At 46.8% G+C, this 13,029-nt stretch overlaps 1 protein-coding gene across 6 annotated transcripts in view; it reads left to right on the top strand.

The window, feature by feature from the left end:
* Positions 1-12,322, top strand: part of FBXO16 (F-box protein 16) — a 52,769-nt gene extending 40,447 nt beyond the window's left edge. For 3 of the 6 annotated variants that reach the window (XM_045998586.1, XM_045998587.1, XM_045998585.1), the window contains one exon: positions 6,034-7,057. In XM_045998586.1, coding sequence (XP_045854542.1) covers positions 6,034-6,216 — 183 coding nt within the window. In that variant the 3' untranslated portion in view covers positions 6,217-7,057. Of the gene's footprint in view, positions 33-5,504; positions 5,531-6,033; positions 7,058-11,153 lie in introns of those variants that run through there. The other 3 variants (XM_045998588.1, XM_045998591.1, XM_045998590.1) reach the window with 3 other exon arrangements.
* Positions 12,323-13,029: the final 707 nt, after the last annotated feature.

Genomic DNA, 13,029 nt, shown 5'->3' with positions numbered 1-13,029 from the left:
ATTTTATTTATTTGACAGACAGAGATCACAAGTAGGCAGAGAGGCAGGCAGAGAGAGGAGGAAGCAGGCTCCCCGCTGAGCAGAGAGACTGATGCGGGGCTCCATCCCAGGACCCTGGAATCATGACCTGAGCCAAAGGCAGAGGCTTTAATTCACTGAGCCACCCAGGCACCCCTAAGCTTCTCTTTCTTGCTTTTACTTTTGTTTCCCCTCAGTTTTCTTTATCTTTTTCTGTTTTTTCTTTCTCTCATGCTTTCCACTGTATGAAAAATGGTTGAATCCATAGCTGTATATTGAAATGTGAGCCACATATTTTTTTTTCCTGCTTGGTCTCCGTACACTCTTGTGCCTGCCCATAGTTCATGCATTCACTCCTCATCCTTGTTAGGTTTCATAATCCCACGCTCGGCTGGACAGCAAGTGTGTGTTGAACTCCATGCTGCCAATTCTGTGCCTCCTGTACTCCATCGCTTGCTAATTACAATATTGGTTGCTGTTACTTTTTGATACCTAAGAGAAGAAAGGGCCTGCCGGCTGAGAATCCTGGGGGCAGAGTGAACTCTCAGGCAGGACCACTACTTAGAGTCTTTGCATTTATCCTTTGCCTCTAAGAGAGCATAGTTTTCTTGTTCTGTCTTGTTATCTCTTGTTGTATGATGCTATGCGTAATAAATTACCCTGGCATTTCCAACAGGTGTGACTCGACCTGCTTCTCTTTCGCTCAATGTTTAGATGGCGACATAATGCCTACCTCCTCTTAAGAGTCACATACAAAATATCTGACACAAATTGGCTTCTCTTTGGGATCAACCAGAAGAGAAGAACCGGGTTTGTGAGTTCTGGAGTATTATTAGTTACCAACATATTAGTTATGACAGAGATTTAATCACTGCTACTACTGGGGTTTTAAAAATATATGTATGTGGGCTGCCTAGCTGGCTCAGTACATAGAGCATGGGATTCTTGATCTCAGGGTTGTGAGTTCAAGCCCTGCTTTGGGCCTAGGGCTTGCTAAATAAATACAAAAATAAATAAGTAGATGGGTGTGTGTATAACATTTAACAATATAGTTTTTCACCACAAACTACAGTAGAAGCCAGTTCTCTAAGACATGGCTGTTTTGCAATTCAAGTTCATCATCACTGCTGACAAATAACCATTGGAACTCTATGGCCTGTGTGCATTTTGCAATCCCTACCTTACTTCACTTGGGAGGCCGAAGGGTGCCATCACACAGTCTTGGATTGAAATTTCCAAACTCTGCCTGGGGTTGCTTAGCCTTCCTCCACAGCTCACAGCTTGACCCTGAGGTTACTTAAAAGATAAACCAACCGCAAACACAGGCCTGTGTCTTCTTTAAAACTCTGTTGATGATTTCTCCCTAACGGCGTCCCTCTGTGTCTCATGGAAGCAGAGTGAGCAGGGAGTGAGCAGGGGAACAACCCCTCCACAGTGTTGACCAAAGCAGTGTGGACCACATGGGTGTGCGCAGCAATCTGGAATCCCAAGCAGACAAGAGGACAGCAGGGATCCTCCTCACAGAATCCTAGATGGAAAAATCCAGGCAGCAGCTCCATCCTAGAGGTTAAGCAAACACTGAGTGGAAGCCAGGACGAGCAGTCATCTGTTGTAGACTTTCTTCCCAGAAGGAAACCCCGCTAGGTGGGCACTCCTCAGCCACCTTTTCTATCCTCTGAGCCTTCATCCCCAACAATGACCCTTACTTATGACTCAGTCCCCATCCTAGGCTGAGGCAATTTATAGGAATGAGTTGAAGTTGTGTCTTTTTTTTTTTTTTTTAATTTTATTTATTTGACAAAGAGAGAGAGTAAGCGGGGGGGGGAGCCGCAGAGGGAGAGTGGGAAGCAGGCTCCTCACTGAGCAGGGAGCCCGATATGGGGCTCAATCCCAGAACTCTGGGATCATGACCTGAGCAAAAGGCAGACAGTTAACCAACTGAGCCACCCAGGCACCCAAACAAACACTTCTGATCTTACGATTTTCAAACATAGTATTCCATATTTATAATAGTATTACCATGTTACTCTTGAATTGAGTGTCATGAAGTGTTGAGGGTGAATTTTTAAAGGGGGGAGGTGGGTAAGATCTCCTACAGAGTGCAGATTATCACCTTCTTCACTGTTCTTTACCATATCACAGGCTCAAATCAATTACATGAAATAATAAATATCACCCGAATGGCTCAACTGGCTAAGCATCCGACTCTTGATCTCTGTTCAGCTCTTGATGTTGGTCATGAGTTCAAGCCCTGTGTTGGGCTCCACACTGGACATGGAGCCTATAAATGAAAATTAATTAATTAATTAATTTAAAAGGTTTTTAAGAAATAACAAAGTATGACACTTAGCACAATGTGCAGCAGCCAGATGTTTGCAGGGGGTGGTGGGGTGATATTTCCAGAAGAACGTTTGACACACTACAGGGGCTATCATTTTTTTTTAATATTTAAAAAATATTTTTATTTTTATTTGACAGAGAGAGAGATCACAAGCAGAGAGGCAGGCAGAGAGAGAGGGGGAAGCAGGCTCCCCACCGAGCAGAGAGCCGGAGGCAGGACTCAATCCCAGGACTCCGAGATCATGACCAGAGCTGAAATCCAGTCAGATGCTTAACCGACTGAGCCACCCAGGCACCCTGAGAAAAATATATTGAAATTTTAGATGGTCCCTGGATTCCAGCAATTTGATTTACAATTTTTTCAGCTTTGTGGTGGAGCAAAAGCAGTACACATTTGTTAGCAACCGTACATTGAGTTTTGGACTTTGATCTCCCAGGCTAGCGACATGCAGTACGGCACTCCGTTGTGGTGCAGGTCAGGGCCGGCAGTCAGACCCGCAGTCACCAGGATAAGCAACTGAAACACTTAGCAACCATCTGGGTCTCACTTTCAGTGCAGTATTCAGTACATTACAGGAGCTGTGCCACACTTTATCATAAGACGGGCTTTGTGGGGGCGCCTGGGTGGTTCAGTCGGTTAAGCCTGTGTCTTCAGCTCAGGTCATGATCCCAGGGTCCTGGGATCGAGCCCCGCATCCGGCTCTCTGCTCAGTGGGGAGTCTGCTCCCCACCCCCACTCTGCCTGCCTCTCTGCCTACTTGTGATTTCTGTCTGTCAAATAAATAAATAAAATCTTTATTGAAAACAAACAACAAACAAAACAGGCTTTGTGTTCGATGCCAGTGCGAGTGTTCTGAGCGTGTCTAAGGTAGGCCAGGCTGTTGCAGAACAGTCAGCGGAGTAGGTGTCTTAACGCTTTTTTCGACTTACAGTATTTTCCACTCATGATGTCTTCATCAGGACATAACTCCATCGTAAGCTGAGAAAGATCTGCAGCTGATTTCATCTCTCTTTACGGGAACAGGGTGAGGAAAAGCTATAGCAGGTGGACCTGCACAGAAATAGAGATAATTTATAACAACACCGTAAGAGCGGCTCCATCCTATGGGGATGTATGCAGAGGCTCCCTCATGGAGGCATGATCAATTATTAAATCCATTTCCAACCCCTCCTCCCCCCCCCCGCCCCTGGAGGACAGTGAGTGGGGCTGAAAATTCTAAGCTTCTAATCAGGACTTGGTCTTTCTGGTAACCGGCCCCCATCTAGGAGCCCGTCCAGAGTCACCTCAATAGGACAAGAGATGGTCCTAAGTGCTCTTATCACTCAGGAAATTACAAGGGTTTGAGCTCTGTGCCAGGAACATGGGGCCGAGACCAATATGTGCTTTTCTATTATCTCATATTCAGTGTTGGTAAAAAAGAAATTCCCAGTTATTTCAACCAGATCATCAGATACTTTAGATCAAGATCCAAGACTGTCAGATTTATATCCTTTAGGTAACTTCCACATGTTTTTCCCTTAAATCTTATTTTTTCTCTTGTGATGGTAGACCTTAAAGTCTTAAAATGAGGAGGGTCTGTGCATTTGTTTTCAGAGACAGAAAGGTGGTTGTAAGGAGACCATGTTCCCAGAGCCCATCTTGGAGAGAAGAAAAACCCAACAGTCTCAGTAGGTGGTGACAGTTACGGGGGTGGGAGGAGGGATGGGGGGTGGGAGAAGTGGGGGGGGGGCTGGAGCTTGGGGGCCAATCCCTGCAACCTGCCTTGGCTAAAAAAAGGAGAGCTTGAGAGGAGCCTGCCTCAGCATGTGAACTTCCCACCACCACCCAAGGGGATTAGGAGAAAGGGGTTCCTCAAATGCAGTGATAAATCAGCTTTGCAGAGTAATAGGATTACATTCAAAACTGTTACAGGTGAGGTGTGACTAGCCCGTTCTTGTATCCCAGAGAGCTAGGCCTTTTCTTCATTCGGCAGGTATTATTCTGTTTTCATTGTTACTAAAATAGCACAAAGGAACACCTCTATTTGTTCTCTTACCTTATGTTGATCTTAGAACAACACCAAAAATGCTTACCCTAGTTGATCTTCTGGAAGCTTCAAAGGAGGGAAGATTATTTGCTCCCATTTCCTGCCCTTTTTCCTCTCCAATTCTAACAACTTGCTACATTTAATCCCAGCTTTGCCTACCCTTTCCCCAGAAAAATCATCAGCGAGCATGTATAGGCAGACACCCGTAGATTCACTGAAGTGTCAGAGGCCAGCTTTGCTCTCAGGGAGTATGCGGTCTTGTCCGGGGACAAATAATTACAGCCAGGAGTGAATACGAATGTCCAAGAACATGGGAATGGGAAGTCAGAGGTCTCGCTAATAATGGCTGCAAGAATCCAGCAGAGGCAGAAATCCCAGGGGGTTCGGCACCTGAGTGGCTCAATCAGTGAAGTGTCTGCCTTCAGCTCAGGTCCTGATCCCAGAGTCCTGGGATCGAGTCCCACACGGGGCTCCCTGCTCCGGGGGAGTCTGCTCTTCCCTCTGTCTCTCTGCCTCTTCCCCGGCTTGCAATCTCTCTCTCAAATAAATAAATAAATAAAATCTTTTAAAAATAAAAAAAGGAAGAAAGAAAGAAAGAAATCCCTGATGGTCAAGACACTCCAGCTTCTTGGAGAAGAAGATCTTGAAGGACAAGTTAGATTTAGAGAAGGAATAGAGTATGTGAGGCCAGACTGTGGGGCATCTTTGTGGACTAATGAGGGACCCTGTTCCCTGACCAAGAGGACAAGAGACAGCAGTCATTGGCTGAAGCAGTTTCCGATTCAGTGAAAGTCTCAGGTAGGATTTCCCCAGATTAACAGAAACCCTGTGTGTGTCGAACGTACACAGCAGAGCACGAGAGAGATGTGACAAGTGTTCTGATGGCCGGGATGAGCAGCCGGGATAAGCCAGCTGGATGTGGAGTCGTGGGTGGGGATTGTGTTCAGGGCGGGTGATAGGGTCTGTACATGTGCCCTGTCTCCTTCTCTCTGCACAGTAGGGGCCAATGTAAGAGGGACCTCATGAGAGTCCGTGCTCTTGCTCCCAGCAGGCTCAGCTCGTTCTTGCTTTCTCTTGTTCTCTCCTCCTCTCCCTCTTCCCTTGCCCGCTCATGGCCAGATGTCCCGGAGAAATCCTTTCTCACTGTGAGTTTTGGTTGGAATGTCAACCTGTGACATTTGCCTTTTTAGAGCAAATGTGTGCATGCACAGATTAGTAGTGAGTGTAAAACACGGGAGCTCTCCCAGAGCTCACCTGGCCTGAGAGCCTCATGTCTCCAGGCGTGGCTCTGACACCTTTCTGCTCTGTGAACTCAGGCTGGCAAGTAAACAGTCTGGACTACTCTCCAGTTTCCTTGATTTGTAAAACAGAGATGCTAATACTTCCCTACTTGCCTGGTGGAATTTCCTTGAGGTTCACATGAAATTACAGTTGTGAGAGCACTTTGGAGGCTAACAGCCTGATTCTTAGCTCAAGGTGAAGATTGCATGGGGGTTAGGGGTTGGTGACATTGGGAGGTCTCAGTAAATCCCATCCAGCCCTATGATTTGAGAAAGCTGTCTTGCATCATTAAAATAAGTTTAATTATATAGCTTCCTGTCTGCTGTTTTTGGGGCTGTCCCTGGAATGATGTCTTTTTCCTCCCTAGATATCCCTAAGTGCAGAACCCAGCGCTGCTCTCCGAGTTCCCGTTCATCTCACCTGGTCTCCTCACCCGTGGGCAGGGCTCCGGGCCACCAAAGCGGACACAAAGGTCCTCATGCAACCTCTTCAGAGGCACCCTGGGCTTCAGGCATTACCCGGCCAGGCTCCAGAGCTGAAGTCAATTTAAAAACATGAAAGGATTTTGGTAGACATGACGAGGTGTTCTACACATTGGAGAGATGTTACTTGGGTCCTCTATTAGAAACTTTCAGCTTAGGTACCTGCTTGGGAAAGGGAGTCCTACAGTATTTCAGTAAAAGGTATTCATGGCAGAAGTGCTGACGTAGTTACAAACTTAGATACAAATGTGAGGATAGGTACCATGGTGTTGATAAAGGGACCAGGATAGCAACCGTGGTAATATTGGGTGTACGGGGCCGGGTCCCAAAAAGGTGCAGACAGCTGAATCCCCAGGCTAGTTGAGCTGTTTAATAGGGAGCTGTTTACTGTGGTGTCTCATTGGTGGGAGCTGCCGTCACCCAGTACCCCTGCCTTCATCTGGTCCAGCTGCTATAACCAAAATACCGTAGGTGGGTGGATTACAAACAATAGACATTTATTTTCTCACAGCTCTGGAGGCTGGGAACTCTAAGGTTAAGATGTCGGCAGGGTTGGTTACTTCTGAGGCCTCTCTCCTTGGCGTGTGGGTGGCCACCCTCTCCTCTGTCTTCATATGGTCTTCGTTCTGGGTGGTCTGTGTCCTCTTCTCCTCTTATTACAAGGATACACATCAGACCAGATTAGGGCCTGTCCATATGACCTCATTTAACCTTCCTCTTTGAAGACACTAGCTCCAAAGACAGTCCAGTTCCGAGGTCCTGGGGGTTAAGACTTCAATATAGGAATTTGGGTGGGAAGTTGGGGGGAGTGGGACACAATTCAGCCCACAAACAACACCAAAGGGGGTGTTAAGAGAATCAAGATGAGGGGCGCCTGGGTGGCTCAGTGGGTTAAAGCCTCTGCCTTCGGCTCAGGTCATGATCCCAGGGTCCTATGATCAAGCCCTGCATCGGGCTCTCCGCTTAGTGGGGAGCCTGCTTCCTCCTCTCTCTCTGCCTGCCTCTCTGCCTGCTTGTGATCTCTGTCAGATAAATAAATAAAATCTTAAAAAAAAAAAAAAGAGAATCAAGATGAGATGGTGAACCACCTAGGAACTGGTGACAGTGGAAGCCTTTGTCAGCCTGTGGCCTGAAGAGGCAGAGAGGAAAGGGCCTGTTGTTCCCAGAACCCAGTGAGAGCTGTAGCCACAGGGGAGGGGCCGCCCAGCAGGCTGTATGCTCTGTGGTGGAGGAACACAGTCACTGTGAATAACGAGGCCTAGCCAGGAAGGAAGAGGGCAAAGACCCAAGCCCTCTCTCTCCCCACCCCTCTACACTCCTAACAGCACTTGGCTTTGGTCAAACCCATCCAGAAGTCCAAGAAAAAAGGAGCCTGGGAAGAAGCATGGCCAGGAGTGGGTGGGAAGGGTATTACATGAGTGGGACTGTGAGGAATAAGCAGCACAATGGGGGCAATGTAAAAATTTCCAAAGAAGGAATTAGAATTAATGTTTAAGCAATGTAAATAGGTCTCAAAGAGTCATTGGAAAGCAGACAATGTTACTTGGCTGCAAAAATATTAGTCAGACCTTTTAAACTAAACCACCTACTCATGTAACCATTTCAAGGTCCAGAAGTTACCATTCTAGGATAGTTATTTACCTAAGTAAAGCAGAATGATAGAAAACCAAATGTTTGTCTATCACGTAATGTTGAAGACTCATGTTCTTGTGTTCCATACTGTAATATGCATACATAATATATATGTAACATGTAATATATATGCATATGTTACATATATATTATATACATCACACACACACATTCTTGTTTTTGTGTGGTTCAAAATGGTGGCCTGGAAAGATGGCACAGGATACAGAGGTTTGGATGCCCAAATGATTGGTATAGGACGAAACACAACCAACTTATAATTGATTAATTTGCACCACCCAAGGTGATACTAACACATGACTCTGAGGCAGAGAAGAAAAAAAAAACCCACACCCAGGATGAGACCTGGTGTTCTTTCCATGGTCAGAGCAGATGGCTCTCAGTTAAGATTTCTTCTTCCGGAAGGCAGAGGCCTCATGCTCAGCCCTCAGAGCCAGGGACAGCTGTGCCGCTGGGATGGCCTACAGCTCCAGGATTCTGCGCTGCTTTGTCCCAGTGAACCCCCTGGGTGATGTCAGGATCCAGTCACACCGTGGGCCTCTGTGGGAATGGGCCAGCCTGGAGTACGTCCCCGTCTCTTCTGAAATAAACCAGAATCTTTTGGGGCAAGGACCTATCAAGAGAAACAAGGGCTTGTCTAGTACAGTTGGCTCCCTCTTGTCTTAAGCTGTATTTGGGTTATCTATTCCTATAAAACAAACCACCCCAAAACTTGGCTACTTACAACAACACTCTGTTATTCCCCTCATAAATGTGCAGTTTGGGAGGGGCCTGGGGAAGAGGTTGTCTCTGATCCACACAACATCCTCTGGGTCCTCCCGACAGAGGGCTGGAGATCCAATTCTGAGATGGTGTAGGGACATGGCTGGGAAGTGCGTATGAGCCTTTCATTGGGTGCTCAGCCAGGGCTGAGGGCAGGGCCCCCTGTTCCTCTTCTTTTGGGGGGGGTTCTCGTAGCATGGGGACTGGGGTCGAAGGATGAGCATCCCAAAAGAGAGACAGGTGGACTCTGAATCACCTCTTTTGTCCTCGCCTTGCATAGTCTTACAGTGTCACTCCACTATCCCCTGATGACCACAGACGCTTATCCAGTTTTAAGCAGAGCAGGCACAGACGTGGGAGAGCTGCGAGGTTCTGGAAGAACACGTGGGATGGGAAATATAATTGGGCCCATTTGGGAATAGACTGCCTCAGGATGGGTCCCTAGGTGACCCTTACCCATCACTGGTCACAGCGTAGTTACATGAACTAGGCCGAGCCTCTGTCTTAGCCTGCTTGGCCTGCTGTAACAAACACCACAGGCTGGGGGGCTTAAACAGCAGACATTTATTTTCTCACAGCTCTGGAGGCTGGAAGTCCAAGATCAAGGTGTTGGCAGGGTTGGCATCTGGTGAGAGCTCTCTTTTGGTGTTGCCCTTTCTCTGTGTGTTCACATGGCCTTTCCTTGGTACCTGTGCAGAGAGAGAGAGAGAGAGAGAATGAGGTTTCCCTGGACAGATCCTATCAGATCAGGACACCACCCTTATGGCCTAATTTAACCAACTTACCTTCCTTCCTTCCTATCTTCCTTCCTTCCTTCCTTAGTGGCCTCATCTCCAAATACAGGCCCTCTAGGGGCTCAACATATGAATTTCCGTGGGGACATTAGCATTCGATCTGTAACATCCCCCACAGTGATATGAATTAGATGACAACTGAGAAATATAAATTTATATTGATATTCCTTAATTCAAGAAAACTTTAATTTATTGAACTCTAATCTAGTGCCAGACTCTCTGCTAGGCTCTGGGAATATAGGTAGGAGAAAAATAAACTTCCTGCCCTTAATGGGTCTATAATCATGGGGGAGACAACAAAGCCATTAAAATAGGGCAGGAGCTGCAAGGAGCACAGGCTGTGACATGTGGCAGCTTTGGGAGGGAATGAATAAAGCACTCCATTCGGAGCTGCACTGGGGATATCCAAGCAGAAACAGAGGATGAGTGGTACTGAGGAGTAAATACGAGGCAGGACAGATGAGGGGAAGCATTCAGGAGAAAGCAATAGACCATGCAGAGACCCAAGGCAAAACTAGGGTGACCGCCATCCTGGTTTGCCCAGGGCTGGTCCGCTCTTAGCACTAAAGTCTCGCATCAAGAACACTTCAGTCACTTTGCTTTATCCATGGAGAGAGTTCAGTGCAGCCAGCACACCTGGGTGGGGTGGGGGTGGGAGGGCCGCGCAGCAGGGCCGGTGAGAGAGAAAGCTGAAAACGTGGGCAGGATTCCAAATAGGAACCAAGCCACGCTGAGGAATTTAGACTTTATCTTGTGAGAAGCTGAGCAATCAGTAAGTGATCTTACCCAGGGGAGTGGCTGGCTAAGACTTGGATGTAGAGAGAGCTCTATCTGCTGGATAATTAAGAAGAGGAACAGTTCTGCAGTCCCATCTAGAAGCCCTGGCGGACTTCCAGGGATGAGACTGTGGTGATTTAAAATAATGCAGGGAGGGGCGCCTGGGTGGCTCAGTGGGTTAAAGCCTCTGCCTTTGGCTCAGGTCATGAACCCAGGGTCCTGGGATCGAGCCCCACGTGGGGCTCTCTGCTCAGCAAGGAGCCGGCTTCCCTTTCTCTCTCTCTCTCTGCCTCTCTACCTACTTATGATCTCTGTCAAATAAATAAATAAAATCTTTTTAAAAAGTAAATAAAATAATGCGGGGAGATGGAGAGAACCCTAGGACTTGGACTAGGTTAAGGAGAAGTAACAGAACCTGGAAATATAGAGAAGGGGGGCTGAGAGACCAGAATTCAAGAATGACTCCCCAGTATCTGGCTTGGGCAGCTGCAAAAAGTATTGGCAAGGAATTCGGATGGTTTGGAAAGCCTTCCCCATGCCACCCTACACAAGAATACCAACAAAGCAGCTCTTCCGCCTCCCATACATCTCCTGTTGACCTAGAAATTCTGAGTTATTGTACCACTGACCCGGAAGTCTCAGCCACAACCACTAGACTTACAGGAACAGAAGGAGGCTGGGGGTAAGAGAAGGAAGAATACGGGCATTAATTACACTCGATACTTCTAAGCGATTTATGCCCTCTATCGTATTCAATTTTTGCAAGAATCCCCTCGAGGTGGGCAGGTTGTTATCCTCATTTCACAGATGCAGAATTGGGGGCAAAGTAGGCACCAGGCACCAAGGTGGCACCAGGGGCCACAGCTACAAGCAGGCAGAGGTGGGCTTTAAACCCAGATGTGTTTGAGCATAAAGAACTGTTCTTTTTTTACGCCACGCTAATTTCCCTAATGAACACAAGTTTCTACCTGATTGGATATTTTGCACATCTTCTGCCCTGCCTTGATTCCATCCTCATTCAGCATTGAAGGATGAAGACCAGGAGAAGGAACCTCTCCACTCTAAGAAGCCAGCTGAAGGTTGCTTCCAGGAACAAGGATGGCGAGAGAGCTTCTTAATCCTTCGTAACTGGTCCCTGCACTTGTTATACATGCAAAAACCCTAGAGCCAAAGGACCTATGGTAATTATCTTTGTGAGCATCAGGGCCAGGGGGAGCTATGAAGACAGTATCCCAGTCAACAGCCAATTTAGGGAAGAAGGAAGTGTCCAGAGATGGAAGTCAAGAGGTAGGCAACTAGGGGAAGGACACAAAAGAGAAGAAAGGAACCCGTGATGACTTTCCAGGGCCTCCCTCCAAAAGATAGGTGAGTTTGTCTAAACCTCACGGGGCCTCTGCAGACCTAACAGCCGGAACCGGAACCCTATGGCCCCTACATGGGGTCTGTCCTCCCAGTCCAGGGACACCCCGTACCTGGAGCCTTAAGAGAAACTCCAGTGTGCCAACTTCAGCTCCTTCTTAACCAGCGATGCGTACATTCTGATATGAATCTTGGCTTATCTCCTGGAGATCTTAACCTTTCTGTATTCACATAACAATCTATCCATTTTGCTTCTAGTCTTCTATTGTTATTTCTGGACATATTTTACTCTCCCCAACTCCCACCCCCACCCGCCTTCTAGACTGGGAATTCTTCAGAGGAACCCAGTTTCACTCACTCTGTACTTCCACATTTTCTTTTATGCAGGAGGGGCATAACTGGAGTTTGCTGTCACTGGAATGTCATCAGAAGGTCTGAAATGGAAAAAAAAAAAAGGTTCATTTCTCTGCCAGCTTCTTTATCCACTGACACTGACAGAGAGTGGACACAAGAGGGCGCTCCTTCCCCTCTAGCGCAGTCCAGGGAGCCGCTCCTTTTCTGCCCGTTTCAGTCCCTTGAATAAAATTCAGACAGGACTGACATCAATGAAAACATATTTTTACTACTATTGGGGAGAGGTTTGGGGCAATTCTGAATATTTATACAGACACCCTTAGGGAAATATGTATTCAGCTCAGGTCTTTGATTTCATTTGAATCAAACAGATACCCATAATGTCAGTTTTTGAAGAACTTAAAGTCTAAGGAAGAAACATATGTTTTAAAAAGTAACCTAAGGGGCGCCTGGGTGGCTCAGTGGATTAAAGCCTCTGCCTTCGGCTCAGGTCATGATCCCAGGGTCCTGGAATCGAGCCCAGCATCTGGCTCTCTGCTTAGCAGGAAGCCTGCTTCCTCCTCTCTCTGCCTGCCTCTCTGCCTACTTGTGATCTCTGTCTGTCAAATAAATAAATAAAATCTTTTAAAAGTAACCTATAAATAAATAAATAAATAAATAAAAAGTAACCTATCACTTTACACCCATTAGGATGGCTATTGTCAAAGAACAGATAAGAAGTGTTGGCAAGGTTGTGGAGAAATCGTAACCTTGGGGCGCCTGGGTGGCTCAGTGGGTTAAGCCGCTGCCTTCGGCTCAGGTCATGATCTCAGGGTCCTGGGATGGAGTCCCGCATCGGGCTCTCTGCTCAGCAGGGAACCTGCTTCCTCCTCTCTCTGCCTGCTTCTCTGCCTACTTGTGATCTCTCTCTGTCAAATAAATAAATAAAATCTTAAAAAAAAAAAAAAAGAAATCGTAACCTTTGTGCATTTGTTGGTGGGGTTGTCAAATGACAGATGCTATGGAAAAATTAAAACTAGGATGACATTATGACCCAGCAATTCAGGTGTAAACCCCAAAGAACTGAGAACAGGGACTCAACGAGATTTGGTCTATGCATGTTCACAGCAGTATTATTTATGGAAGCCAAAAGGAAGAAGCAACACAAGTCTCTATTGACAGATGAATGGATAAACAAAGTGTAGT

The sequence above is a fragment of the Meles meles genome, chromosome 2 (assembly GCF_922984935.1).
Source record: "Meles meles chromosome 2, mMelMel3.1 paternal haplotype, whole genome shotgun sequence".
NCBI classification, from domain to species: Eukaryota; Metazoa; Chordata; class Mammalia; order Carnivora; family Mustelidae; genus Meles; species Meles meles.
This window is presented reverse-complemented; position numbering and strand designations above follow the sequence as displayed.